Genomic DNA, 19382 nt, shown 5'->3' on the forward strand with positions numbered 1-19382 from the left:
GTGGTTCGATGAGTCCTCTGCCAGGCACTTAACTGTAATTTGCAGAGTATCCATCTAAATGTAAATCTATCACTTCTGACAGAACTAACGTTCCTGTCACTTCTTGTTTCTATGAGTACTCCTCCTTCAACTTGCAAAGAGCAATGGCGAAACTAGGACATGGTAGCTGTGGTGTTGTTAGCTCATGTTTGCTTAGTGTAGAGCATATCGCTTTCTCCCTTGTCCGTTTAATGATCTGTAGCTCGTCGCCTGGCCAATAAAGTAAGATTTAAATTAAGATTGGCCACGATACACCTGCCAGGTTAGCCGAGAGCGCTAACACGCTGCTTCCTGGACTCGAGTAGGCGCACGGGTCCCCGATCGAATCCGCCCAGCGGATTACCGACTTCAGTCGGTGTCCCGGCCAGCCTGGATGTGGTTTTTAGGTGCATACCAGTCTGGTCCCCACGTTCCGCCTCAGCTACACGACTCGCAGACATCTGAACACGTTCGCACTATTCTATGAATTACACCAGACGCAGACAGCAGGGGTACACTAATTCCGTCTCGGGGGTTACGGGGTGGAGGCAGGAAGGGCATCCATCCATCCCTTCCACTAACCTTGCCAAATCCGTTTCTAACAATGCCGACCCTGCGTCAGCGTGGTACATGGCACCAGTGAAAGAAAGAAGAAAAAAAGAATTGGTCACCATACATTATGCTCTGTGCCAGTCACAATCAATAAGAGAGCAACAAAATAACATATGTTTCTATTTCTTTCGATAAAGCTATCTAATTATTCACTAACATCTTCTTTTCTTTCACTGCAGCGATAACATTAATCTGACCACCACCTATGTTCAACGTGAACGTGCAATAACCATTCACAGATGGCAGGTGGCAGCACTAGCAGTGTGGGATATACACTGAAGCGCCAAAGAAACTGTTACAGGCATGCGTATTCAAATTCAGATATATGTAAACAGGCAGAATACGGCGCTGCTGTCGACAACGTCTATATAAGACACTAAGTATCTGGCGCAGTTGTTAAATCGATTACTGCTGCTATAACGGCAGGTTATCAAGATTTAACTGAGACTGAACGTGGTGTTAGTCAGCGCACGAGCGATGAGACATAGCATCTCCGAGGTAGCGATGAAGTGGGGATATTCCCTTACAACCATTTCACGAGTGTACCGTGAACATCAGGAATCCGTTAAAACATCAAATCTCCGACATCGCTGCGACCGGAAAAAGGTCCTGCAAGAACGGGACCAATGACGACTGAAGAGAATCATTCAACGTGGCAGAAGTACACCCTTGTGCAAATTGCCTGCAGATTTTAATGCTGTGGCATCAACAAGTGTCAACGTGAGAAGCATTCAACGAAACATCATCGATATGGGCTTTCGGAGCTGAAGGCTCACTGGTGTACCTTTCATGACTGCACAACACAAAGCTTTTCGCCTCACCTGGGCCCCTCAACACAGACATTGAACTGTTGATGACTGGAAACATGTTGCTTAGTCGGACGAGTCTAGTTTCAAACTCCATCGAGCGGATGGATATGTACGGGTATGGAGGCAATCTCATGAATCCAAAGACCCTGCATGTCAGCAGGGGACTATTCAAGCTGGTGGGAACTCTGCAATGGTGTGGGGTGTATGCAGTTGGAGTGATATCGGACACCTCGTACGTCTAGAAACGATTCTGACAGGTGACACGTAAGCATCCTGTCTGATCACCTGCATTCATTCATGTCCATTGCGAATTTCGACGAACTTGGGCAATTGCAGCAGGACAGTGCGACAACCCACACGTCCAAAATCGCTACAAGTGGCTTCAATAACACTCTTCTGAGTTTAAACTCTTCCGCTGACCTCCAAACTCCCCAGGCATGAACATTATTGAGCATATCTGGGATGCCTCGCAATGTTCTGTTCAGAAGAGATCTCCACCCCGTCGTACTCTTACGGATTTATGGACAGCTCTGCAGAATTCATGGTGTCAGTCCCCTTTAGCACTACTTCAGACATTAGTTGAGTGCATGCTACATCGTGTTGCGACGTTTCTGCATGCTCGCGCGGGTCCTACACGATATTAGTCAGGTGTGCCAGTTCCTTTGCCTTTTCGGTGTAGGTATCTTATCTTACACCAATCGACCCAATAACAAAACATTTTTTACTAAAAAACTAACGGAACACGCTTTCTCTGTGAGTTCATTGACAACAATAGCAGTGTGTTTTAGAAATAGTCTAAGAACTTCACGGCAAGCAGCAGCGCTGTTGATGACAAAAAAATATGCAATGGCCGTTTTTGCCTTTCTGGCCACTTTACAGCCTCATCAACATGATTACTCTGCAATTCACAGTTAAGTACCTGGCAAGGGGTTCATCGAAACGCCTTGAAGATATTCCTTCACCGTTCCAATCTTGAAAGCTCGCGTGAAAAGCGAACACTTAGGTATTTCCGTGCGAGCTCTGATTTCTTTTATCTTATTATGTAGGTGAGGGCCTACAAAATATTTTGCACTCTGAAGAGAAATCTAGTGACTGAAATTTCATGAGGAGGTACTGCCGCAACAAAAAACGCATTTGTTTTAATGCCTGCCATCCCATTCAGTGTACAATATCTGTGCCACTCTCTCCCATATTTCGAGTAATACAAAACGAGATTTTTTCTTTGAACTTCTTCTTTGTTCCCCGTCAGTCCTGTCTGATGCAAATCCCACACGTTCCCCTACTGATCTCACTACTAATTGGTGCAAATGGTTCAAATGGCTCTGAGCACTATGGGACTTAACACAGGAGGTCATCAGTCCCCTAGAACTACTTAAATGTAACTAACCTAAGGACATCAGACACATCCATGCCCGAGGCAGGATTCGAACCTGCGACCGCAGCAGTTCAGCGGTTCCTGACTGAAGCGCCTAGAACCGCTCGGCCACAGCGGCCGGCTTACTAATTGGTAACCTACATAAATTTATATGTTATATTAATTAACAAATCCTTTGATTTGAATGTCATTTTTCTTTTACTCATCATGTTGTATTATAATAGCCTTAATTTGATTTCATATAATTTACTAAAAAAGTTTACCACATTTCAAGATGACTTTCTCTACAATACGCATTCACGAATTCATGCTACTTTCCTTTTACGTTTGTATCATAGTGGCTGACCGGCGCTAGTTGCATACGCTGATGAGTAGTCAGCATTATAAGACAAAAAAAGAGATATTTCCTCCCTTATTTCTGTCAGTTCCGCTGTGGCCACGCTACATATCACATTGTCCCTGAGGTGAACGGCAAACTTCATTCAGCTCACGGCCCAGTTCATCATCATCATCATCATCATCATCATCATTTAACACTGATTATGCCTTTCAGCGTTCAGGCTGGAGCATAGCCCCCCTTATAAAATTCCCCCATGATTCCCTATTCAGTGCTAACCTTGATGCCTCTTCTGATGTTAAGCCTATTACTTCAAAATCATTCTTAACCGAATCGAGGTATCTTCTCCTTGGTCTACCCCGACTCCTCCTACCCTCTACTGCTGAACCCAAGAGTCTCTTGGGTAACCTTGCTTCTCCCATGCGTGTAACATGACCCCACCATCTAAGCCTGTTCGCCCTGACTGCTACATCTATAGAGTTCATTCCCAGTTTTTCTTTGATTTCCTCATTGTGGACACCCTCCTGCCATTGTTCCCATCTACTAGTACCTGCAATCATCCTAACTACTTTCATATCCGTAACCTCAACCTTATTGATAAGGTAACCTGAATCCACCCAGCTTTCGCTCCCATACAACAAAGTTGGTCAAAAGATTGAACGGTGCACAGATAACTTAGTCTTGGTACTGACTTCCTTCTTGCGGAAGAGAGTAGATCGTAGCTGAGCGCTCACTGCATTAGCTTTGCTACACCTCGCTTCCAGTTCTTTCACTATGCTGCCATCCTGTGAGAATATGCATCCTAAGTACTTGTAACCGTCCACCTGTTCTAACTTTGTTCCTCCTATTTGGCACTCAATGCGTTTATATCTCTTTCCCACTGCCATTAATTTCGTTTTGGAGATGTTAATCTTCATACCATAGTCCTTACATTTCTAATCTAGCTCTGAAATATTACTTTGTAAACTTTCAATCGAATCTGCCATCACAACTAAGTCATCTGCATATGCGAGACTGCTTATTTTGTGTTCACGTATGTTAATCTCATCCAGCCAGTTTATTGTTTTCAACATATGATCCATAAATAACATGAACAACAGTGGAGACAGGTTGCAGCATTGTCTAACTCCTGAAACTACTCTGAACCATGAACTCAATTTACCGTCAACTCTAACTGCTGCCTACTATCTATGTAAAGACCTTTAATTGCTTGCAAAAGTTTGCCTCCTATTCCATAATCTCGTAGAACAGACAATAAGTTCCTTCTAGGAACCCGGTCAAGTGCCTTTTCTAGATCTATAAAGCATAGATACAATTCCCTGTTCCACTCGTAACACTTCTCTATTTTTTGCCGTAAGCTAAAGATCTGGTCCTGACAACCTCTAAGAGGCCTAAACCCACACTGATTTTCATCCAATTTGTCCTCAACTAATACTCGCACTTTCCTTTCAACAATACCTGAGAAGATTTTAGCCACAACGCTGATTAAAGAGATACCTCGGTAGTTGTTACAATATTTTCTGTTTCCATGCTTAATGATTGGTGTGATTACTGCTTTCGTCCAGTCTGATGGAACCTGTCCCGACTCCCACGCCATTTCAATTATCCTGTGTAGCCATTTAAGACCTGACATTCCACTGTATTTGATGAGTTACGACTTAATTTCATCCACCCCAGTCGCTTTATTGCACTGCAATATATTGACCATTTTCTCCACTTCCTCAAATGTGATCCCAGTTCATCAACATCAATTAAAATTAAGGACCTCTTAGACTATTACTGTCTCTGCAAGTAGTTTTGTTTGTTGCGACCAAGAAAAATACACTCCTGAGAAGCTCTCAACGTTAGTTGACGTTGTTATATTCTACTGTTAGTTGCTAGAAGCACACTACCTGTACTATAAAATACGGCTGAGAAACAACACTTGATTTGGGCCGCATGTTGCCCGCGGACTGGATTTTGATGACCACTGATGTAGAGTCACTCTCTTAAGAGTATTCTATTTTTTTTATTAATCGAGACTCGAAATTTTTTGAGAAATTTTGATAGTTTATGAGTTCAGAGTGTAATGTGTTTCGTACTAAATCGATACTTGTGACCTATATTTCTGTATTCTAATGGTCACTGTAGTGGTATATCGCTTTGTAAAACCATTTTCTGTCAAATCCAGTATTTATTTATGTGATTGGCACTATAAATGTTTGTAAGCGAAAATTATATTATGCCACAGCTGGCTGCTATGAAATTTACTGTTTCTACCAGTTTCTGATGAAACTAATCATCAGGATTATCAGGCACAATCAGTTTTTCAATTACAGTATGTGGATAGATACATACACGACGTTCCATTTCGCTCTACTTAACGTGGAAGACATGTGTTTGAGAAATATCTGCAAGCTGTGCGACACCAAATATCCTTACAATATTCAAAGATCTGACGGTTGATTAATTTTCGACGAACAATTCACAATCCGGACGTCCTGTGCAACTGAAGTTAGCTTCATTTTTATTTTTATGTACTGTTGTAGATGTTTTATTTTAGCTCCGAGTGAATGTAAGTAAGTCTCCTTATTTAGAAGCTTGGGATGTACGTTCCTTGACTTTAACTGTTATGGAATACCATTGCGAATGATATTATCTAATTTGGAATGAATTGTCTAAAGTTCGTGAACATGTTAAGTTGTTTTTACGTCAGTCGAACAACTCGATAAAGTGTTGAAAGTAGGTATACTGGGTGAGCTATTCCGAAAAACGTACTTGAGGTACCCGAGTATCGCAAATATATCTACTCCCACGGATGCTGTTTCCCCTGCAGAAAAGGCTGGTCCGCAGCTTGCCCGTCTACGTGACTGTTAGTGGCTTGTTAGTGGGAAGACCAGGCGCGTTGCACAAGGGAAGCAGTGTAAGGGGAGAGCATGAATTGAGGGCATTGGGTGCAATAAATTATTATTATTGTCCACATCCGAATAAACGATATCTGCTGTCCATGTTCTGATGTCATACTAGGTTCTTTCCAACGGTTGGCAGAGATGGTAAAAACAACCAGTCTTGCTTGTGGCACTTCGACGAAACTCGCAATCTGTAACATTGCTCCCAGCCGTGACCGTCGATCTCCATGTTGGAGCAGAATGGAAGACCTGCACCATACACTTTGGCTTCGACTTTCTAGGCCAGTACGACAGAGCCAAACTGATCGGAGATGAATTACACAGGAGAGACGGCTACATTGCAGCTTACTTTGTGTGGAAAGCAATTTTTTCTTTTTTTAGATAAGAAATCTCGAGTGGTCAAGATAAACGGTGCTGCAGGAAGCTGGAAAATACTCATATCACACTTAGAGTAAGCCCGTGAATCGTTGAGAATGGGAAGATATTAGTGATAAATTAAGAGGCATTCGAAAAAAAAAACTGCTATAGACTAGCACAGCAATAGAACTTAATTTCTGGAGAATACAGATATTCATTTTCATAAATAAAGTATAGCCACTATTGTCTACATCTGCAAAGAAGTCGCATGACAGGAACGCAGCAGCCAGACCAGTGTGCTCAGTGATACAGTCTGGAGCAAAACCTATGATTCTAAAAGCATTATTGTTAATCAAATCGCGTCTACGTTGCGTGGCTGTTGTGCTAGAGAGCAGAACCTGACTGTCTTAAACTTTTAACCGAACGCGCTTGTGTGTTGTGTCTCACGCCCCTTTCATTTTGTACCTATTAGTGGTAAGAAATCCGCTATTAAAGTAACATGCATTATTACTAGTCCTATGCAGATTATCTTACAAGAATTTTGGAGCACCTTCTGATAAGTCTCACGAAACTATTAAAATGTTGATTAAAGTGTGCATGAATTAAGAATAAGATAGCATTCTTTATTAAAGATGTATATTGTGTATAGCAACTGCACAACAGAAGCCGACGTCATACAGTGTTAAACTGTAAGTCAGTTTCATACTATTAACGCTGTTGAACTTATATCTACAATATGCCATGTTGTAACAAAAAAATGTAATATCAACAGTCAAACAGCTAAAAAACCTGATGTAAATCACTAAAAAGCACCTGAAGATGAGCCTCCAGGGCTCGAAATGCTTAGTGCAGTAAATAAAGACAACTTGTAACTGAAGGCGGTTTGTTCTTCATTTTACGAAAGTAAAACAGTCGCGGACGAAACACTGAAAAACAATGGATAAAATTAAGTTTGTTAAAAATACTTGCCAGTATTTGAATAAGAGTCTTTTTAAGCCTATTGTATTGGCTTCTGTGTCAGGCTCTACGTTTGAACTCAATCCTGGGCAGAAAATTAATATTGCATGCATATTGAGAGGAATAGTGTCAGAATGGCAGCTGAAATCGAAATGAGATGTGGAGACAGTGAAAAAAGCTGCCGATGGCATATTAGCTGGAAACCTCAGCATCAGAGAAGCAGCAGGGCATTTTTCCCTGCGCAAGAGCTCATTAGGTTAACGATGCTATTTTCGGAAGAGGGAATGGGACACAAATGATACCTCCCTTGCGCAGATTTAGAAACTTTTCGTTAATGAATTGAAAGATGGGCTAATCAAACATCTTAAACATTTATACTTTTGCCCCTAAACAAAATAGAACTTTTAAAATTAGCTAATTATGTAGCGGAAAGTTTGAATCTGGCACATCCCGAAAACTCTAGGCAATAATTTTTTTTTGGATTCCACGAAGCGGCATTCCGAAATTGCCTTACGATCCGCCAAATCTACCAGCCTTCAAAGAGCACAACGTTTCACAGAGAGCACTCAACTGTTATTTTAAAGTTCTATGACAACACTGATATTACCGTTCTGTTTAATTTTCTTTTTGTGTTAACACTCCCAATGTTTTGTGCTTCACACATTGTGATCTGTGTTGGAAACAGTATAATCATTATTTTAAATACTTATTAAAATATAATTAACGATGTTGAAAAATACTTATTTTTTATTTATTATCGTGAATTTTAGTATTTATGTATATTTTCACCATGAAATAGTTTTATTGTAACACGAGGGTATTTCGGAAGGTAAAGATACACCGTACGCCAGAGGAACAGAAGAGTTTTGGCGAGCAAGTTGGCAACACTGGTGTTAACTTTGAACCGTTAGCTTTCTCCTCGCGGTCGTTCGGCAGTTGAACTTTGCTTCTGGTTGGAGTAGGTCGTCTTTAAAATGGCTGCGCCAGTTCAGAATCCTGCCAAATGCGAAGTGCGCTCCGTCATACGTTTTCTTCATGCAAAAGGTCGGCGACCAGCGGATATTCACAAAGAAATTGTTTCTGTTTATGGGAACATTATGAATCGACAAAATGTAACGAAATGGTGTCGTCATTTCTCTGAAGGTAGGACCGATGTTCATGACGAACAAAGAACACGTCGGCCATTGGTGATCTTTTATGCCCTTCTTTGGAGAGCGGAGGAAGCAATTCATGCGAATATACGTCTCACATTGAAAGAATTGCATCAGATCATACCGGACGTGTCAATGACAACTCTTTATGAAGTTGTGACTGTGAAGTTAGGGTACAGGAAATTGTTTGTGTGCTGGGTTCCAAGACTGTTAACGGAAGAACACAAAAAGACAAGGATGGGCTTTTCACTCGACTTCCTCACACGCTATGCTGAAGCAGATGATGAGTTCCTTGATCACATTCTGACCGGTGACGAGATGTGGGTTTATCACCATACACCTGAATCCAAGCAACAATCAATGCAATGGCGCCATCCGAATTCACCAAAAGCCAAGGAATGCAAAACGTCGATTTCAGCGAAGAAAATCATGGCTTCTTTTTTTGGAGACAGACAAAGCATTCTTCTGTTGAAATTTATGCCTCCTGGAACGACAATTAATGCTGCTGCATATAGTCAGACTTTGAAACGTCTTCGAAGGGCATTTCAAAACAAACGCAGGAGAATGCTGACAAGTGGAGTCCGCTTGCTTCATGACAACGCTCGGCCTCACACAGCGCTCGTAACCAAAGCACTACTCAAAACAATTCAAATGGGCCTTATTGGACCATCCGCCATACAGCCCGGACCTTGCGCCCACCGACTTCCATGTCATCTGTTACCTGCAGTCACATCTTGGTGGAAAATCATTCCACGACGATGAAGAGATCAAAGATGAAGTTGAAGTGTGGTTCCGACAACAGGTGGCTACCTTCTATGACTGTGGGATACAAAAGCTTGTGCATCGATTTAACAAATGTTTGGATAACGGGGGTGATTATGTCGGAAAATAACAAATAATACCGTTAATAAGATGTAACTGACGTTTTCTAAATAAATGTTCAATTTAAGGACTGCGAGCCATTGTATCTTTACGTTTCGAAATGCCCTAGTATGTTGATAGGAATCCTACGAATTGTGTGTCTGCCAGTGAGCCAACATCCCTTGTTGATTGAATGCGAACAACAAAACACGACACGGCTAGGGTGACAATGAAGTCAACTAATAGGGCAGTATTTATCTGCGATATTGGCAGCCGCGGGGCCGTAGGACTGTTTCCCTATACCCTGACTCGTTCTTCTGCGCTGGCTACAGGGTGCACAACGTTTTTTTATTTTTCTGCGCAGGCTGGGGTTCCATCCAGTTCGGCGGCCCCGGCAGCCCCGTGCTGCGGCAGGTGGGAATCCCCGTGTGGCCGCACCAGCGCTGCGAGCCGCTCTTCTCGCAGCCCATTCTGGACACACACCTCTGCGCAGGCGCATACGAGGGCGGCAAGGACTCCTGCCAGGTGAGGCAGTCGCTGCATGCGACACACCTCACCCACCAGCATGCTGCACGTTACTTGAAGGGATGATTATTAGAGAAATATTGAGATCATACAACATAATGCACTGATCAGTATAAATATTATGACCTGTTTAATACAACAGAGCGTGCGCCCGATAGCATGATGTGTTACATCGGGTTCAGACCAAGCGAACCAGGTGGTTAAAACATGAACGTGAGTCCACCACCGTGCACCTCAAACCACAGTAGTACGAGTCTGGCCTTGTGACACACAGAGTTATGCTGCTTTAAGATGCCAGTGCCACTGCGGAAGACACCAAGCATGTACGATTGCAGATACTCCGCAGTAATGTTCATATACTGCACAGATACACTACTGGCCATTAAAATTGCTACTACACGAAGGTGACGTGCAAAAGACGCGAAATATAACCGACAGAAAGAAGATGCAAATGATTAGCTGTTCAGAGCATCCACACAAATTTGGCGCCACGTGCTGAAATGAGGAAACTTTCCAACCGATTTCTCATACACAAACAGCAATTCACCAGCGTTGCCTGGAGAAACGTTGTTGTGATGCCTCGTGTAAGGAGGAGAAATGCGTACCATCAGGTTTCCGACTTTGTAAAAGGACGGATTGCAGCCTATCGCGATTGCGATTTATCGTGTCGCGACATTGCTGCTCGCGTCGGTCGAGATCCAATGACTGTTTGGAGAATATGGAAACGGTGGGTTCAGGAGGGTAATACAGAGCTCCGTGCTGGATCCCAACGGCCTCGTATCACTAACAGTCGAGATCACAGGCACCTTATCCGCATGGCTGTAACGGATCGTGCAGCCACGTATCGATCCCTGAGTCAACAGATGGGGACGTTTGCAAGACAACCACCTGGACGAACAGTTCGACGACGTTCGCAGCAGCATGGACTATCAGCTCGGAGACCATGGCTGCGGTTACCCTTGACGCTGCATCACGGACAGGAGTGCCTGCCGTAATAATGGTGTACTCAACGACGAACCTGGGTGCACGAATGGCAAAACGTCATTTTTTCGGATGAATCCAGGTTCTGTTTACAGCACCATGATGGTCGCATCCGTGTTTGGCGATATCGCGGTGAACGCACATTGGAAGCGTGTATTCGTCATCGCCATACTGGCGTATCACCCGGCGTCATGGTATGGGGTGCCATTGGTTACGCGTCTCGGTCACCTCTTGAACGCATTGACGGCACTTTGAACAGTGGACATTACATTTCAGATGTGTTAGGACCCGTGGCTCTACCCTTCATTCCCTGCGAAACCCTACATTTTAGCAGGATAATGCGCGACCGCATGTTGCTGGTCCTGTACGGGCATTTCTGGACACAGAAAATGTTCGACTGCTGCCCTGGCCAGCACATTCTCCAGATCTGTCACCAATTGAAAACGTCTGGTCAATGGTGGCCGACCAACTGGCTCGTCACAATACGCCAGTCACTACTCTTGATGAACTGTCGTATCGAGTTGAAGCTGCACGGGCAGCTGTACCTGTACACGCCATCCAAGCTCTGTTTGACTCAATGCCCAGGCGTATCAAGGCCGTTATTACGGCCAGAGGTGGTTGTTCCGGGTACTGATTCCTCAGGATCTATGCACCCAAATTGCGTGAAAATGTAATCACATGTCAGTTCTGGTATAATATATTTGTCCAATGAATACCCGTTCATCATCTGCATTTCTTCTTGGTGTAGCAATTTTAATGGGCAGTAGTGTATTATAATTGTCACGATAGAAACGAAGTCAATAGCCATCACAGAAGCACAAGCTGAAATGACAACTAGCTCTGCAGCTGATAAAGAGATTGAAAGACTGAAAGATAAAGAAAATAATTCACCTAAATACAGGAGACAAAAATTTTGTTGTCTTAGCTGACTGAATCCGATAGTATGAAAACTAAAAGAGCGAAAAATAATAGGGGTAGAAGGACTGTGGTAAAGAAATGAAAGAGGAAGCCTCCTGGTAGAATGTTTCACAGATCATAATTTAATTATTCCCAACATTCGGTTTAAGAATCATGAATAAGGACTGTATCATGAAACGACTTGAACACTCTGGAAGGATTTAGATTGATTATGCAGCGTATCTCTCCTAAGATTCGTCAGGCGCTTTTCCTCTGGTGTTCCGGAATATATCTGCAATTTCGTTTTTGCAGTATGTACCTGGAATCAGTCCAAACAGACCCTACACATATTATCTTTCAAGTGACGCCCATTGTCAATGGAAAGTGTCTGTTTCTTTCCCGTTACAAATCAAATGATCTTTAAAGTGGAATTTTATATGCCCATTTGACAGAACAGCCCCACATTGGTCTATTTCGAACAAGGATTGTAAAAAAGTGAACAACGAACAGTACTCTAGCAATGACTGAGCAGCGCTACTTCATAGCGGTAGCAGTCCCCACAGGCCAGAACGGCGCATTCACTGCTAGAATACTGATTATTCTTCTTGCTTCACTGTCTATGTTACTATATCTCGATAAAATGATTATCGCGCTAAACTAATTTAGCACCGCTCAATCGAATGGGCTCTTAAAATTCCGCTTTAAAATTACATTGTTTGAAGCGAGAAATAAATAATTTCCACTGACACTGGGGGAACATGAAAGACGTGATGAGCACTGTTTATTTGTGCTGACTATAGAAACACATTGAAAAAACAAAATTGCAAATACACTCCTGGAAATGGAAAAAAGAACACATTGACACCGGTGTGTCAGACCCACCATACTTGCTCCGGACACTGCGAGAGGGCTGTACAAGCAATGATCACACGCACGGCACAGCGGACACACCAGGAACCGCGGTGTTGGCCGTCGAATGGCGCTAGCTGCGCAGCATTTGTGCACCGCCGCCGTCAGTGTCAGCCAGTTTGCCGTGGCATACGGAGCTCCATCGCAGTCTTTAACACTGGTAGCATGCCGCGACAGCGTGGACGTGAACCGTATGTGCAGTTGACGGACTTTGAGCGAGGGCGTATAGTGGGCATGCGGGAGGCCGGGTGGACGTACCGCCGAATTGCTCAACACGTGGGGCGTGAGGTCTCCACAGTACATCGATGTTGTCGCCAGTGGTCGGCGGAAGGTGCACGTGCCCGTCGACCTGGGACCGGACCGCAGCGACGCACGGATGCACGCCAAGACCGTAGGATCCTACGCAGTGCCGTAGGGGACCGCACCGCCACTTCCCAGCAAATTAGGGACACTGTTGGTCCTGGGGTATCGGCGAGGACCATTCGCAACCGTCTCCATGAAGCTGGGCTACGGTCCCGCACACCGTTAGGCCGTCTTCCGCTCACGCCCCAACATCGTGCAGCCCGCCTCCAGTGGTGTCGCGACAGGCGTGAATGGAGGGACGAATGGAGACGTGTCGTCTTCAGCGATGAGAGTCGCTTCTGCCTTGGTGCCAATGATGGTCGTATGCGTGTTTGGCGCCGTGCAGGTGAGCGCCACAATCAGGACTGCATACGACCGAGGCACACAGGGCCAACACCCGGCATCATGATGTGGGGAGCGATCTCCTACACTGGCCGTACACCACTGGTGATCGTCGAGGGGACACTGAATAGTGCACGGTACATCCAAACCGTCATCGAACCCATCGTTCTACCATTCCTAGACCGCCAAGGGAACTTGCTGTTCCAACAGGACAATGCACGTCCGCATGTATCCCGTGCCACCCAACGTGCTCTAGAAGGTGTAAGTCAACTACCCTGGCCAGCAAGATCTCCGGATCTGTCCCCCATTGAGCATGTTTGGGACTGGATGAAGCGTCGTCTCACGCGGTCTGCACGTCCAGTACGAACGCTGGTCCAACTGAGGCGCCAGGTGGAAATGGCATGGCAAGCCGTTCCACAGGACTACATCGAGCATCTCTACGATCGTCTCCATGGGAGAATAGCAGCCTGCATTGCTGCGAAAGGTGGATATACACTGTACTAGTGCCGACATTGTGCATGCTCTGTTGCCTGTGTCTATGTGCCTGTGGTTCTGTCAGTGTGATCATGTGATGTATCTGACCCCAGGAATGTGTCAATAAAGTTTTCCCTTCCTGGGACAATGAATTCACGGTGTTCTTATTTCAATTTCCAGGAGTGTATCTGCCGGAACGTCAGAGAAAATACTCCTGACGACCCTTAGAACAGACATCCGGTGTAATAGTTAGACAGCGATTTTAAACTGTAAAGCATTCCCAGGGACAGATGTGGACACTAACCATAATATTTTGATTACTAACTGCAGAATAAAAGTATAGAGACTTGAAAAAAGCAGGAAACTAAGGAGATGGAACCTGGATAAGGTTAAAGAACCAGATGCTGCTGAGAGTCTCAGAGAGAAGATTAAATAGCGATTGGCTGAAACAGGGGAAAGGCATACAACAGAAGATGGAAGCGTAGCTGTGAGAGATTGTATAACGAAGGCAGCAGATGTTAAACTGCTAAAAAGACAAGGACCAGTAGCAATTCTCCTATAACATAGGAGATATTAAATTTAACTGGCGGAAGAATGAAATATAAAAATGTAGCAAATAAAAGAAATGAGATTGACAGAAAGTGCTAAATGGCTAATCAGGAATGGCTAGGAAACAAATGCAAAGTTAAAGATGCATGTATAACTACGGCATAGACAGGTGTCGCCTAGAGGAATATTAAAGAGATGTTTGGAGGAAAGCTCAGATGGCATGCCACTACAAAACAAAGAAGGGAAAATTAAAAGGAGGAATAAGTGTATAGAGGGTCTATACAATTCGAACTCAGGACTTTATTATAGAAAGAGCAGAAGAAGCAGATGAAGATGAGATGGAAAATATATTGCGAAAAGAATTTAACAGAGCACTGAAAGACCTAAGTGGAAACAAGACTCCAGGAGTAGACGACATTCCATTATACTTATTGAAATTCTTAGGGAAAGCCAGCTATGACAAAATTATTCCACCTGGTGTGCAAGATCAATGAGACATGCGAAATATCTTCAGACTTCAGGAAGACTGCTATAATTGCAATTCCAAAGAAGGCAGGTGACAGGTGTGAACACTATCGAGCAATTATTTACCTGTCCCAGATGTTATTCAATCTGTACACTTAGCAAGCTGTGTAGGAAATCAAGCATAATTTTGGAAAGGGAAAAGAAGTAAAAACCTTCGGTTTGCTGATGACATTGTTATTCTGTCAGATACGTCAAATGGCTTGGGAGAGCTGTCGAGCGGAATGGGCAGTGTTTTGTAAAGAGATTATAAGATGAAAATCAACAAAAATAAAACACGTTAGATGGAATGTAGTAGAATTAAATCAGGCGATGCTCAGGTAGCCAGATTAGGAAATAAGACACTAAAAGTAGTAGATGAGTTTTGCTGTCTAGGTGTCAAAATAACTGACGATGCCAAGGCAGAGAGCACATAATATACAGAGTTGCACTAAAAAGAAAAGAGTTTCTGAAAGAGAGGAATTTGTTAACATCTAATACAAATTGAAGTGCTATTTAGTCTTTTCTGAAGGTATTCGTCTGGAGTGTACCTTTATGTGGAAGTGAAACGTGGACAATAAGCAGTTGACAAAAAAAGAGAATAAAAGTTTTTGAAATGTGGTGTTATAGAAGAACGCTGAAAATTAGACCGGTAGATGGAATGAGTAATGAGGAGGTACAGAGAGTGATTTGGGTGATAAAGCAGTCTTGAGTAAAAGAAGGGATCTGTAGTTAGGGCACATCCTGAGGCATCAAGGAATCGTTAATTTGGTAATGGAAGGAAATATAGGAGGTGTAAATTTTGGAGGGAGATCAAGGGTTCGTTGCAGTAAGCAGAGTCAAATGGATGTAGGTTGCTGCAGTTACACAAAAATGAAGAGCCTTGCACAGGACAAGCTAGCATGGAGAATCTTCCGACTGTTGATCACAACAACAATCCACAGCTGTCACGGTGCTTGTCATTACTTCACAGGTAACGTGGAATCCCAGGTGAGTATCCTCCACAGCAAAATACTACCGCCACCGGTCCCTGCCCGTGGCGTAGTGCGTGTTTCGAGGAGACGTTCGCATGGATGACGGCGTATTAGGACACAATTGTTGACCTGCTGCAACAAATGTCTTTCTTCGGACAAGGTGATATGTTTTCATTGATACATGGCCAAACTAGAGGATTCTGTGACTACTACAGTCGTACGTAATTAACGATGTCATCGGGGCAACATAGGAAAACGTAAGGGTTGTCTGCTGCGGAGCCTCTAGTTCAACAGTGTGAACTTATTGCTCTGCAACACTTGTAGCTGCGCCAGCATTGTACGCCAGATCTTCTTTGTGGGGTGGACAAGCCTCCAACCTCCACGTCCTGGGCCCACCGCTTTTAGGCCCTTCAGTCCGGAACCGCGCGACTGCTACGTTCGCAGGTTCGAATCCTGTCTCGGGCATGGATGTGTGTGACGTCCTTAGGTTACTTAGGTTTAAGTAGTTCTAAGTTCTACGGGACTGATGACCTCAGATGTTAAGTCCCATAGTGCTTAGAGCCATTTGAACCATCTACGTCCTGAGACGAGAGTGGACGTCCAAGAGCTTATTACCTACATATGGTTCCACCGTCGTTCGACCAATTTCCATAGGCGTTCAAGACAGTAGCAAGTAAACGGACGACTGTTTTCGTTTTCTCCGAGACGCTCGTACCCAGGCGCCAGACCATGTCACTGTCAAAGTCACTTACTTCTGCGCTCCGTATCGTCGTTGGAATGATTCCCCATTTGTCTGTGCTTCCCTTATATACTTTCCTTGCAATGTCACATGCCCACAACACTAACAGATGGCTTTCAATCTCGCTGCTGGTTGTGGTCCCAAAGTTTTAGCTCATCAGTCGGAAAATTTGGAAATTTGTGGTAAGGTCTTATGGGACCAAACTGCTGAGGTCATCGGTCCCTAAGCTTGCAAACTATTTAATCTAACTTAAACTAACTTACGCTAAGGACGCCATACACACACCCATGCCCGAGGGAGGACTCGAACCTCCGAAGCGGGGAGCCGCGCGGACCGTGAAAAGACGCCCTAGACAGCGCGGCTACCCCGCGCGGCGGCTCTTCAGTTATACGACAGTTTACGACAGAGGTGTCTAGCTAGAGAATTATTTGACGATGCAGCACAGAAATTAAAACCGGGGTAGCAATAGTGAAAGAATCATTTTGTAGGAGCAGGAGAGTTTTTCGCAGCAATATGGTAAAGAATGAAATAATGTTTTGTATGGAGTGTCGTCCTGTACAGCGTTAGGCTTGAGGCTTTTGAATTGTGGACATGGCGGAGGATGGAAAGAGCATGGTGGACTGCTAGGGCGAAAAGGAAGATGTACTACGGGGAATAGGAGAGCAGAAACAATTGCTGAGTGTAATAAAGAGAACAAAAACAAACTGGACAGGACACACGTTAAAGAAATAAGGAGGGACTTACGCACACAGTCTTAGGATGGCATGTGGAAGGAAGCAGAAGAGGAGGAGATGCTGGCCGGCAGCACACACAGCAGCATAAAGAAGAAAGATAAGGACCATCTGAAGTGCATACGCAAAAAGTCTCATAACATAACGGGACACAGATGATGGATTACTATTTATTCTTGTGTCAGAAACATACATATTTACACGATCAACAAACATTACTTCATGTACAATTTGACCAAAGTTTGGCCACTTCTAGTGCATTCGCTGAGGCCTGATGCAAGTCGTGTCCCATACATGAGTTTGGAGACAGTCGACACTGAAGCATAGATTTAACTGTCTGATCTCCTGCACAGTAGCACTTGACACTGTCTTCTTTGTCGTAACCCCATCTTGCCATATTAACCCTGGATGTGCCTACTGCTCAACAATGTATGTGCGTATACGAGATTCGAAGGATATGGCGGAAGAGCCGAGTAGTTGCACTGCTAAAACGTGGCAAAGAACAGGACAATTGAAGAACTTTGGACCAGCTGCAGTGCTATGTCACATCTACAAACTACTGAAAAGACGGATCTTAAATCGCCTTCTCCCTGTAATTGACTTTGTATTTAAACTTCAGAATAGAAGGGAGAACCGATAGAGGTACTCAAAGTATCCTCCGCCACACACCGTCAGGTGGCTTGCGGAGTATGGATGTAGATGTAGATGTAGATGCAGAAATATGGATTTCGTCCTTGCACAAATTGTACTAGAAAAGTCTTAAATTTCACGCAGCTCTTAGAAGATAGTTTCGAAATTCTTGGGGCGGCTGGAATAGCGTTTGTCAACTTATTAGCAGCGTACGACACCGTCAACCATGGGTTACTATTAACTAAGCTCCACAACCTGACGAGGGACTTCAGCCTAACCAGGTTCATCGCCATACTTCTGCAGAATCGTAGGATCTTTGTTGACTTCCAAGGACAGCACAGCCGACGAAGGTTACAGAAGAACAATGATGATAATATGTTAGGAAGGCCTGACGTGTCGTCATATGGGTAAACCTGCGAAAGCTTAATTATTGAAATGACTTGTCCCACTCTTTTGACACTGATGATCGATTTACTTCAAGTACTGAATATCTTGAATGATTGTAGTGGCAGCCAGGCCCAGCCGCAGGTGGTGCGTCCAGTGTCCACTAATCAGCCATGAGTCATTGACATTGTACAGTTGTTCAGTACTTGAATGAAATCGGTTATCATTGAAAAAAATGCGGTATTAGACTACAGTGAAACTGATCCTCAGTTGATAAAGCCTTTTTTTAACAGATCATCGCCGAAAGACAGCTACCTTTCGACGATGACACATTAAAAATAATCTTTATCACATGAGGGTGTGTCTTCTAGTAGCTCGAAACCGGTCGTGACTTTTAATAAAAATTATTCTATAATTTGATCTATATATATATATATATATATATATATATATATATATATATATATATATATATATAATGTGAAATGAATGGATGAAAATGGGGAAGAAATGGCTTTAAATATTTTTGTTATTTACTCTTTCAGTACGAACTTTGTTGTAGAACCCCTTTTTTTACGTGTGGTAATAAAAATTCATTTAGACAGAATAAAGCACATTTAAAATTACGTGAACTTTAGCAACCCTCTCATGCTGATAAATTCAAACTAACTGATTAATAACATTTATGTCTTTGAAAATTATTTAAATTAATTTTTTTTACGTATTTCGGCCTTGGCACATATTTTCTAGATGCAGTGGGTTTTTAAATATTTACTGAATTCTTTCCCGGCGTTAGCTATGGAACACAAGACTGTCTCTGTTAGCATAAAATGGTTAAATATTGCCAAGCCGACCTGAACGTTTAATTATCATTGACAAAACACACTTCACTATACGTTTAGTTATTTGCTTTAGAAATTGAAAGAACCAACAGATTAACAACTTCAACGTTAATTATCAGCCTATGAATGCACAAATGTAAAACCAGTAATAAATTCAGTCAGTCTCAGGATCGCTGTAAAAGAAAAATATTTCGTAA

The 19382-nt window shown here is 43.4% G+C and overlaps 1 protein-coding gene across 1 annotated transcript in view; it reads left to right on the top strand.

The window, feature by feature from the left end:
- Positions 1-19382, top strand: part of LOC124785536 (proclotting enzyme-like) — an 82592-nt gene that overhangs the window by 53626 nt on the left and 9584 nt on the right. The window contains exon 7 of the mRNA XM_047254190.1: positions 9730-9890. Within this exon, the coding sequence (XP_047110146.1) occupies positions 9730-9890 (161 nt within the window). The remainder of the gene's footprint in view (positions 1-9729; positions 9891-19382) is intronic.

The sequence above is a fragment of the Schistocerca piceifrons genome, chromosome 1 (genome assembly GCF_021461385.2).
Source record: "Schistocerca piceifrons isolate TAMUIC-IGC-003096 chromosome 1, iqSchPice1.1, whole genome shotgun sequence".
In the NCBI taxonomy this organism is placed as follows: domain Eukaryota; kingdom Metazoa; phylum Arthropoda; class Insecta; order Orthoptera; family Acrididae; genus Schistocerca; species Schistocerca piceifrons.